This window comes from Mus pahari, chromosome 14 (assembly GCF_900095145.1).
Source record: "Mus pahari chromosome 14, PAHARI_EIJ_v1.1, whole genome shotgun sequence".
Classification (NCBI taxonomy): Eukaryota; Metazoa; Chordata; class Mammalia; order Rodentia; family Muridae; genus Mus; species Mus pahari.
The window spans coordinates 41,126,926-41,138,747 of NC_034603.1; the positions used below are offsets into that span (position 1 = coordinate 41,126,926).

General features: G+C 39.0%; 2 protein-coding genes across 3 annotated transcripts in view; both read left to right on the forward strand.

Annotated features, from left to right (window-relative positions):
* Spata22 (spermatogenesis associated 22) overlaps positions 1 to 2,121 on the forward strand; it is a 17,792-nt gene extending 15,671 nt beyond the window's left edge. Inside the window, exons 8-9 of the mRNA XM_021213577.1 lie at positions 728 to 825; positions 1,832 to 2,121. Coding sequence (XP_021069236.1) covers positions 728 to 825; positions 1,832 to 2,023 — 290 coding nt within the window. The 3' untranslated portion in view covers positions 2,024 to 2,121. The remainder of the gene's footprint in view (positions 1 to 727; positions 826 to 1,831) is intronic.
* A 4,567-nt stretch (positions 2,122 to 6,688) lies between these two features.
* LOC110331366 (olfactory receptor 1468-like) lies at positions 6,689 to 10,635 on the forward strand. 2 transcript variants are annotated; one of them, XM_021211870.1, is made up of 2 exons: positions 6,689 to 6,704; positions 9,608 to 10,545. In XM_021211870.1, exons 1-2 carry the CDS (start codon positions 6,689 to 6,691, stop codon positions 10,543 to 10,545), a joined length of 954 nt encoding a protein of 317 aa, XP_021067529.1. The 2 variants fall into 2 exon arrangements, with proteins under 2 accessions (XP_021067529.1, XP_021067530.1); XM_021211871.1 differs by lacking the exon at positions 6,689 to 6,704 and adding an exon at positions 6,724 to 6,825 and having other exon boundaries at positions 9,585 to 10,635.
* The last annotated feature ends 1,187 nt before the right edge of the window (positions 10,636 to 11,822 follow it).

Here is an 11,822-nt window from a genome sequence, read left to right on the forward strand (position 1 = left end):
TAGTTTTTCGAGACAGGGTTTCTCTATATAGTCCTGGCTGTCCTGGAACTCACTGTGTAGACCAGGCTGGCCTCGAACTCAGAAATCCTCCTGCCTATGCCTCCCAAGTGCTGGGATTAAAGGTGTGCGCCACCACTGCCTGGCTTTATTTTGGATATTTTTAATGCCATTAGGAATACCTAGGATATCATGAAGAAAATACAAATTGGAAAAAGGAGATTATGTGTATTAGGGGAAATTTAGGTTGTCTTCAAAATAACAGATGTCTACTATCAGTACTCAGGAGATGGTTATTAAATGGATGAATAACACCATTTGATAAAATTCATGGAGTTAAATGTGAATTAGGACTTAAATTTTATAGATGAAGAAACAGCTTTGAGAGATGAACATTTTGTACATAAATATATTTCATTTTAGAAAATAAAACAAATCAAGTTTAAACAATGTCATAAAATAGTATTAAGCTGAAGATCTGACAGTAGAATTCTAATTCCATGTTGTTTTCATTAAACTATGATACTTATTTGTTGTTATAGTGCATTTTATTGTTGTTATGGCTCTGAAATTCATGCAGTCTATGGAACGCACAAAATTCCTCTGTAAAACACCACTGTATAAGTAAAACTGGGAGAGATGTTATGGGATGACATTTAAATAACCAATTTCTTTATTAAGTTTTATTTATGTTTATCTATATTCATTTCCCCACTTTAATGCTGATTAGCTGTCCTGGATTCAGCTGTCACGCCTGGCCCACATTATTCAAAGACTTTTCTTATGAGAGATGGGAAAAATATTCTTCCATGTGTATTTTATGAAATTGTGAGTATTTTATCGTGTTAATTTTCAGTGCCTATGCTAACAAAAGATGAAACTACAGACCATAGTCCTATTGCAGTAGAAATTCTGTTATCAAAAAGAGTACATAATTCATGAGCCATTATTGGGAAGAATCTTTTTTTTTCTTTTTTTATTAGATATTTTCTTTATTTACATTTCAAATGTTATCCCCTTTCCTAGTTTCCCCTCCGAAAATTCCCTATCCCCTCTCCACCAACTGCCATTCCTAGTCCTGGCAATCCCCTATATTGGGGCATAGCTTTCAGAGGACCAAGGGCCTCTTCTCCCATTGATGACCGACTAGGCCATCCTCTGCTTCATATACAGCTAGAGCCACAAGTTCTACCATGTGTTTTCTTTGATTGGTGGTATAGTTCCAAGGAGCTCTGGGGGTACTGGTTAGTTCATATTGATGTTCTTCCTATGGGGCTTCAGACCCCTTCAGTTCCTTGGGTACTTTCTCTAGTTCCTTCATTGGGGGCCTTGTGCTCTGCCCAATGGATGACTGTAAGCATCCACTTCTGTATTTGCCAGGCACCAGCAGAGCCTCACAGGAGACAGCTATATCAGGCTTCTGTCAGCAAGCTCTTTTTGGCATCTGCCTAGTGACTGGGTTTGGTGGATGTTTATGGGATGGATCCCCAAGTGGGGCAGACTCTGTCTGGATGGTTGTTCCTTCAGTTTCTGCTCTGAACTTTGTCTCTGTAACTCCTTCCATGGGGAGGATTCTTAAATGTTCCAGGAACCAACTTCTTGCAAGTTTATTAGACACCCTATCCAGGTTAGGGCTGTCCCTCTGTGACAGGTTACCTGTGCATGCCTGATAATATTGTAAGTAACAGATATAATGCTATTATAATACTATTCAGGGTGATTCATTGATCATATTTGACCAATATGATCATCAACTTAATTGATTTTATTATGTTAAACATCAAGCTTTAGATGATGCAGTAACTAATTTTTGACTTTTATTTTTGAAAAATAGGATCGTGAACTTCCAAGACTGATTAGAGGCCGAGTTCACAGATGTGTTGGACACTATGACCCAGACAAGAACATTTTCAAGTGTGTTTCTGTCAGACCAGCATCTGCTTCTGAACAGAAGACTTTCCAAGCATTTGTTACAATTGCAGATGCTGAGATGAAGTATCATACTAAAGTAATGAATGAAATGTAAATAGTGATGAAGGGAATTACACAGTATGAGCAGGAGCATTTGCTGTTATTACTTTACCACTTGCATGGTTTTATCACTTTTGTTTTTGTATTTCACTTCTTTTTATAAAAGTAAGACTTTCTTATATTTTTGACAAAACAACATAGCTAGTTTTTTTTTTTAATTTTGAAATTTTATTGAGCTATGCTGGATAAACCACTATTTAAAGTGTATAATTTAAGTTTCTAGTATGTTCACCAAGTTATGCAACCATTACCATTATCTAGATGCAAACAATGTCATCACTGCCAGAAGAATGTACATCCACCAACAGTTACTTTCCATTTTCTTTTGCCTCTCAGAACCACAATTTTCTTTTGTGTAGCTATGGATTATTTTGTTGTTCTATGCATTTCAGAGTAGAGCTAATCTTGGTAAATGCTAAACGATTCTTTTTTTATTTTCTAAGAAGATAAATTTCTGAATTTTCCAGGCACTGGCATAGCCTCACGAGAGATAGCTATATCAAGGTCCTGTCAGCAAAATCTTGTGGGAGTGGGTGGGTTGGGGAGCAGGCGGGGGAAAGGTATAGGGGACCTTGGGGATAGCATTTGAAATGTAAATGAAGAAAATATCTAATAAAAAGAAATGAAAAAAAGAAGATAAATTTCTTGAAATAAAAATTTTGAGTTTACACTTAAAGGGGTTTAGAGACTTTTGTATTGATGCTGTATTTTTTTCTATACACATTTTTTTTTGTAGAAAGCTGATATGTTTTACAAAAATAATTTTTCATTTTCCTTCAAACAAGTTTATTATATTGAATGAGGCATGCAAGGGAGTCAAAATTGAGTAGGGTTAGTTGTGAAACTTACCAGTAGTGGTTAATTGATGGGCCACAAAGTTTTCTCATATAACAATATGTAGGGGAAGTCTTTGAATCAAGCTTTGGGGTTGCTAGCAGGATTTACTGTATAAGTACCACATCTTACTTGAATTCCTCTCTTCATGTTCTATCTTTGAGACCATGTCTGTAAATAAACATTAGAATCTTTCCATGCTTCAGTAGCTCAGCATGTAAAAGGAACTCTAAAACTGATTTACACTCCACACTTCATTGGCTGTTGATCAGTCTTTACTTTATGTTGGCTGAGTAAGTCAGGTGTTAAGCAGCATTCATATACCTTAAACAGAGACATGACCTCAAAGGACCATGTGAGGTAAGCAGAGTGTGTCCTATTCTACTTGTAAGTGTCTGCCATTGAGACATGCTGGGATCTACCCCAGCACTTAAAGGGAGTACATATTGAGATGAGCCGAGATATCCAAAAGGAAGGAAAGCAGGAGGATTATTTTTGGTAGCCTACTGAAATTTATGTTTTGCTTAGGTAACCATACTGTTGAGCTTTTGTGGGTGCGGCATCCCTGTCATGACACCATCTCCTAAACAGCCTGGTTCTCTGGCTCTTATAGTCCTCTTCTCCCCTCCTCTGATGTTCCCTGAATTGTATGTGTAGGGGTTGTGTTGTAAACGAATTTTACTGTTTTTGCTAAAATGCTGCATCTGTTAAAAATGCTTACTGTAACAGACAGAAATAGATCCTTAATCTACTTGATTTTAACCAAAGGGCTGAAAATACTTATTGTAGGTGTAGGTGCTTCTTTAACATGGGATAATACATTTGAGGCAGCCCCCAAACCATCAGAGTTTAAGGGACAATACTGGAGGTACTTCCATTATCAGGAGCAAGATGGATATGAGTATTGTTTCAAGTGTTATTCTGTAATTGTTAATTTACACAGGCCATTTAGTTACTTCACTTTATTTAGAAAATATTTTACTTTGTTGAGAACTCATACATTGTATTTTGATCATATTCCTTTCTTTCCCCAGTTCCTCTGAGGTCCCCACTTCCATATCTACCCAACTTGGTGTCCTTACCTTTACAAACCAGTGGACTCCAGTTAGTGTTGCTCATGTACTCCTGGGTCGATTTAAAGAATTAAACCTATTGTATGTCATCCCATTTCAGTTTTTCTGTTAAAATTCAGGAAAATGTTAACTAATTTGGGATATAAAGATGTCTGCCTAATGTAGTTTTAAGTTATAATTACCACTTAGCAGTGATGTCTCAAATAGCGTCAGATTGCTCTCTTCTTGCTCATTGCATTCCCTTCTCATCTAAGTCTGATGCCTCTCCCTTTTCCCCTTCTTTTTGTCCTTCTTGCTTTTTGGACGAACTCTGTCTTATTCCAGCTGATCTTTTCCCTTGGTTTACAAGATAAAAGTTAGAGAAATTACTGTGATCCAATGCCTCCTAAAATGTTTTAACAACAGGGAAAATGTCCAGACTAAGCATTTTTATTTTCTTCACTAATGCCATAACAGTTTTGAGGCATTTCTCAGTAAGAAATGCTTCATTCTTTCTTGCTTGTGAAGGTTAAAAGCAGAAAAAAGAAAAGTCTTATTTCCTGTCTCATTATCAAAGAGGTTTTTTTCCATTTGAGAGAGAGTGAGAGAGAGAGAATGCACTACATAGGGAAAAGGGAGATCAAATCATAGGGTAGCTTATTTACCATCAACTCATGGAACCAGAGGGACCCAGTGATAGAACACAAGAAGCAGGGAGAACAGGCCCAAGGTAACCATGTCTGACTCTGCATTTGGTTTTTCGAGACAGGGTTTCTCTGTATAGCCCTGGCTGTCCTGGAACTCACTTTGTAGACCAGGCTGGCCTCGAACTCAGAAATCCACCTGCCTCTGCCTCCCGAGTGCTGGGATTAAAGGCGTGCACCACCACGCCCGGCTGCATCTGTGGTTCTTAACCTTGTGCATCTTGACCCCTCTGTCAAACCTCTATATCCAAAAGTGTTTACATTATGATTCATAACAGTAGTAAAATTATACTTGAGAAGTAGCAACAAAAACAATTTTATGTTTGGGGGTAACAACATCATGAGGGTCACAGCATTAGGAAGGTTGAGAATGCGGAGGAGGTTGAAGTCTGTAAAACTTCTATCACTATGTCTAGATTAAGAGGACAGATGAAAGAATCTGATGCTACACACAAGAAGTATTTGAGACCATTTCTAAACAGATGGCTCTATTCTAGTGGACATTAAGATTGCTAATCAACAAGTAGGGGTGTCGCGGACGCCCCCCCCTCTCCGACCCACAGAGACTGGGGGGGGGGGAAAGGACGACACTTACACCAAGGCAGGGTTCCAGCAGCTTCCACAGCTTCCCGCTGCAGCTTTCTTTTATACTGTTTACAGTTCACCCCAGCTCTCTACAACAGTTCAGCCTTTTCCCTCTGCTTCTCCTCAGCTTCTGCTAGCTTCTGCCCAACTTCACCTCAGCTTCTTCTCCTCAGCTTCCCTGCTTCAGCCTTGCCCCATCTACTCTATTCTGGGATCCCCCAATTTATCCCCTTCCACCCTCTGCACTTGTCTCTCATCACTCATCATCCAATCAGAGCCATGCACGCAGACAGGGTGGGTGTTGCTATATGTCAGGCAGGCAGCTCATAATCACTCAGGTCCGCATAATCAGGTTTTTGATAATCAAGCAGGGAATCACAGGGCTTGGCAGTGAACCAGGGTGCCATCTTGGTTCACAAGGCCACTGCCCAGTTTTAATTTCTAGACATTTTATTTGTACCAACTTCATAATTTCCCCAACTGTTAGCAACTAAGATGTTCTTTGGCAGGTGAATGGGTAAACTGTCGTACTACAGACATCTGAATGCCATTCACAACTAAAAGGATCTGGGAAATGTAAATGTATATTACTAAGAACAAGGCCAACTCCAGGATCTTTCTGTATCAATAAATCAAAGGTAGCTATTCTTGCAATCCAGTGAAGGTAATACCAGTGAAGATTAATACGCCTGAGGAATGAAGGGCAAATCTAGTTGGAATGAAAAGGGAACAGAGAATAAGTGTTGAAGAGAACTTAAATATCAACTATAATCTCATAATCAAATGGAAATGATGAAACTGGGAAGTATTCTAACATCTAAGGAGACTGCTTAGGATGATGGTGGGGGCACTGTTAAATTTTTCCTAGAGAAGATAGAAGCTAGAAACAACTGAATAAGGTGCAAATTCAATTTCATTTTCAACTTTGGCTGGAGGAAGACTTGAGCATGATGCAGCAGTTTTTTTTCTTATTCTTATCCTTCTTGTGTGTCTTCATATACTTGGGTCCTTATAGTGAGGGTTTCTCTTGCCTGAAATATGTTCATGGGTAGCTTAGATTTAGTGAAAGATTCTGCTACCCTTGAAATGATTTGAAATATGTGCTTTTTAAAGGTGTATTCAAAGACCACTGATAGCTTTTTGTCCACAAGATGAAGCCTATGCTTTAATACTCCTAAGATATTTTATAGCATTCACATTAAGGTCTCTATTTATTTTTAGGCTTCTTAAACCTTCTCCCCCAATACAGGATCCAACATACAGGACTACTGTTGATTCCCTAGACAGACAATGAGTAAGCATCTCTTAGTGAGCTACTTGCTATCCCCATGGCCCCCAAAGTACAATACCACACGATCAGTGAATAGTTAGTCAGGAATCCTGGAGAATTTGTTCTAGAGATGTCTTGAATAATTAGTTTGTCTATTTAATGAGTTCCTCCTGGATGTAGACTCCTCTGGGATACAGAGCCCCTTAGGCCCAGAGATGAGCAGAATGAGAAGTGTGAGCAGGGATGGAAGAGACTCAGATGATGACTAAAAAGGCTGTTTTTCCCATACCTATGCTGAATAGATGGGAACAGGATATTGGGTCATGGCACTAGAATCTCACAGACTTTCTGGGTAAGTTGGCGGGAAGGTGAATGAGCTAGGACCTTTGTTTCACTAACTTTAATTGAAGACTTTAATTTCCCAGTCTTATGATACTCTGCAAGACTTCCCCCCCCCCCCAGATATACTTTCCCTCCCTGTGCTCCCAAGGCTTTCTCCACATTATAGAAATGGTCTGGTTAAACGTTGCCACCTGTAATACTTTTAGTATAACATCCATTGCTATTACTAGGCAATGTGTTATCACAAGATTGTATCCTGCCAACAAAAGGGCATCCCTCTTAGGAAAGCATTTTATACAGATGTTCTTGTTATATATTGGATTATTCAAGGAATTTATAAAGGCATAGATAATCCCCTTGAAGAGATTATGATCCCAATAATTGGGGAGCAGTATAAAATATGTTATTTTAGAAGGTGTATGATTATCAAAGTGTGGTTCACAGATTGGCAAAATTAGCATTTGCCAAATGTAAAGTTTGAATGTTTAAAATATAGAATTTTGAGCCCATACAAGAGTTACTGATCAGAATCACAATTTATTAGGATAACCAGGTGTTCCTTTGACTACGTCTAAGCCTTTTGCTATTTTTATGTGAAGTTCAAACTGAGAACTGAACAGGTACAATATGAGAAAAAGGAGGACACCATTATAGAGCCCCTAGAACTCAGGTGTTGATCAGAGGCACCATCTGCAAGTAGTGTCCTTGTTATTTGTTATTCTTCATAACAACCTTGATATCACAGATGTATCATGTTCATTTCTCAGGGAAGCTCTATCCTAAGATAGGTGTATAAAATCTTATTGGTGCTTTTCCAACTACAACACTGGAAGATCATGACTAAATGTAAAAACTATTAGTATGGAAAGATTTAATAGCATTATTAAGGTTAAAATTCCAGTAACTGGGCTCAGCTGTTTCTCTTCAAGGGAGGAACTTCTCATCTGCCTTAATGGACTCCTTTTCCCTTCTAGCTTTGAGGAAACTGATATATGGATACATGGAAACAAACTGAAATGAAGTCCCAAAATCACCTTTACTCATTTTTCTCGTCAAATCACTTATTAACTTAGTAGTTTTCACCTTAATACCAATGAATCTTATGGACATTATTACTCAAGGAATAAAATGCTCATAGTTGCACATAAAGGGTTGTCTGGTTTTCTATTTAGAATAAATTTAGTGTGTTGGGTAGCCTAGTGTTTTCTGTGGATCTGAAGTTACAGTGAGAATTCTGAGTCTCTGTCAAAGCTACATGGTTCCAGGCTAGTGAGTCTGAGAAGACTTACAGGCAGGTTTCTACCCAAGCCTTAGCCCCCCCCCAGCACAGCCCACAGATATTCCTGAAACTCTACTCACATCCAGGCAGTATGCCTTGTAGCCCTGCTGCTGGCTGAAGGATGACACAGCTTTTCCTGTGTGGACACATACGGTGAGAAGTCAGCTCAAGCCAGTGATCAGGGCATTGAGATTGTGGAGTGGAATGAGGGTGCAATGAGAACTAAGTGATCTCATCTAAAAGGGAACCAAAGATTTAGTGGCTTAAGCCACATATAGTATACCATAGAGTAAGCCTGGTTGAATGGGAGCTAAGAGCAGAAGGCACTAGGCAGCAGGAACAGCAACTATGGTGCGCTGGAGTTAGGACATAATGGCCTTTAAGTCTAGTGTTGATAAAAGTGGGATGTGAGGGTTACTGTGGAGGTAGGAAAGGATCAGTTTTGTGTGTGTGTGTGTGTGTGTGTGTGTGTGTGTTTGTGTGTGTGTGTGTTTAAAATGAGTTTTGGATCTTGAAATGAAAGAGACCCCCCATGCCCAATTTGAAGAATGATGATCAGTTTCATTTCCTATAGTGACAATTTGAGAAGAGTGAAATAGTGTGAGGAAGAAGAGATGAAATATTCTAATAGGGCACTGAAACCATCCAGAAGCGATATACTTGGCAGCTGCAATGGCAATTAGAATTAACATAGATGACTTAGAAAGAAATGAAATGACAGAAGCTATGGGACTTGCTAGATTAAATGTTGATGGTTCTAGGAATGAATGGCTTTTACATGAGCCTGGGTTTCTTCCTCTGAGATATGAGAAACTGGAGAAGACTGGGAAAAGGGTAGTGGGAGTTGCACAGGTATTTGAGATCTACTGAGCTGAAGATAGCTGTTACACTTATGGAGAAATAAGCAATAAGCAGTTTGTGGCAGAGTACTACAGGTAGCAGTGGTTTAGCTCAGAATTCTACCATGGAAATAGGTAAGCATTTGTAGGGTTATAGCCATAGAAGTATAAGAGGAATGTTTAGTAGGAAGTCCCCGTAAACAGTAGGTATGGTCAGGAAAAAAAAATGAGTACCAATTATTGAGAATAAATGACCATTGAACAGCTGACCTGTGACTGTTTAAAGTAGGAAATAAGAGCCAATACCATTGTATTACCTAATAACCAGTGACAATGACTGACAAGTGGCTTAGATTTAGTCATGGGGATGAATTTAAGAAATTTAAACCAGGCATGGTAGTAGATGCCTTAGATTCCAGCACTCAGGAGTCAGTCCCAGGCACACCTGGTCTATACAGGGAGCTCCAGGACAGCCAAAGCTAAGTAGAGAGGCCCTGTGTCAAAACCACATACAAACAAAGAAAATTTAACTTACTTTCTTTCATTTGATGAGGGTGCAGTCAATCACTGAACGTGTAGTAGATTGTATATCATAGAAATTTGTTCATTTTTATTTGTATTTAAGAGAACTTTTAAATTTTTCTCTTAAAGAATCTGGTGACCCAGCATGGCAGAAGGGAACCAAACTGTCATCTCCCAATTTCTCCTCCTGGGCCTGCCCATACCCCCAGAACACCAGCACCTGTACTATGCCCTGTTCCTGGCCATGTACCTCACCACTGTCCTGGGGAACCTCATCATCGTCGTTCTCATTCGACTGGACTCTCATCTCCACACACCCATGTACCTGTTTCTCAGCAACTTGTCCTTTTCTGATTTCTGTTTTTCCTCTGTCACAGTGCCCAAGTTGCTGCAGAACATGCAGAGCCAGGACCCATCCATCCCCTATGCAGGATGCCTGACACAAATGTACTTTTTCTTGCTCTTTGGAGACCTTGAGAGCTTCCTCCTTGTGGCCATGGCCTATGACCGCTATGTGGCCATCTGCTTCCCCCTTCATTACATGAGCATCATGAGCCCCAGGCTCTGTGTGAGTCTGGTGCTGCTGTCCTGGGTGCTGACCACCTTCCATGCCATGCTGCACACCCTGCTCATGGCCAGATTGTCATTCTGTGAGGACAATGTGATCCCTCACTTTTTCTGTGACATGTCTGCTCTGCTGAAGCTGTCCTGCTCCGACACCCATGTTAATGAGTTTGTGATATTTGTCACAGGAGGCCTGATCCTTGTCATTCCATTTGTGCTCATCCTTGTGTCCTATGCACGAATTGTGACCTCCATTCTCAAGGTCCCGTCTGCTCGAGGCATCCGTAAAGCCTTCTCCACTTGTGGTTCTCACCTGTCTGTGGTGTCACTGTTCTATGGGACAGTCATTGGTCTCTATTTATGTCCATCAGCTGATAACTCTACTGTGAAGGACACTGTCATGGCCATGATGTACACAGTGGTGACTCCCATGCTGAATCCCTTCATCTACAGCCTGAGGAACAGAGACATGAAGGGAGCACTGTCCAGAGTTATTTGTAAGAAGAAAGTTTTCTTCTGTCTATGATGGTAATGATTGAAATTATTTATTTAATAGATAATTAATATCTGGATATTATTATGACTTCTTTTTTTCACTAGGGAATATTTTGTCAAAGTGATGTATTATATTATTGCCTCAAAATTAAAATAGCAGAAGTAGAAATGTCTAGTTGGTTAAGAAGGGCTTCTCATAATTTACTTATAGAGTTTTCCAATTTGTTAATTCAAGGTGACCCTGAGAAGGCATATATAAAATCTTTTAATACATGAGATGGTTCAGCAGGTAAGGACATTTACTGCTGAACCTGATGATATTAGTTAGTTTAACTCCAAGAACCTATATTGTGGAGGGAAAGAACCTACTTCCATTAGGTGCCTCTGACATGCATGCATGTGTTGTGCGCGCGCACGCGTGTGTGTGCACACACACACACACACACACACACAGGCAAACAACAAATAGAGAAATTGTGTAAAAACTAGTTCTGTTTCTGACTGTTAAAATGTTAATATTTGTTAGTGATTTGAAAAAGTATAACTGATTCATCTAAAATGGAGCTTTTATTTCTAAATAAAAATTCCATACTCTTCCAAAAAAATCCTCCCATTATCCCCTCTCTTAATCTATATTAATTATGCCATTTTAAGATGTGTATTGTTGATATTTTTTCATTGATTTACATTTCAAATTTGGCTTCTATTTTTTGTTGTATAGTTTAATTTGTATTTCATCATTTTTTATACAGTCGTTTTTTCCTTGTGTGGTTTATGGTATTATCATATGTATAGATTTGCAAGTAAAAACACCCACCATGGTTGATGATAACCACATGGCTCTTATTGCATGCTGGGATAAGGCATTTATAAATAACTGATGACAAATGAATAGACATATTTATAGTTTTCTATAGTTTCAGTATGATTCTTGAAAATAAAATAGAAATTTTAAGTATTTAACTTGAATTATAACTGATACATAGAAACAAAATTATACACATTATTGAGTACTATGTGATGTTTGTGTATGTATATCCCAAGTAATGCTTAAATCAGGTTAAACTATATGGCTCTACAGACACTTATCATTTTGCTGCGTGTGTGTGTGTGTGTGTGCGTGTGTGTGTGTGTGTGTGTGTGTGTGTGTGTGCATAGGTAGGGTTCTGTGTGTGTATGCATATCCATTAGCAGATGTCAGGTGTCCTGTTCTATTACTCTCTACCTTGTTCCATTGAGACAAGGTCTCTTGCTGAACATGAAGCTAGGGGATTTCCTCCACAATTTGAAATGAGATAAGAGTGCTCA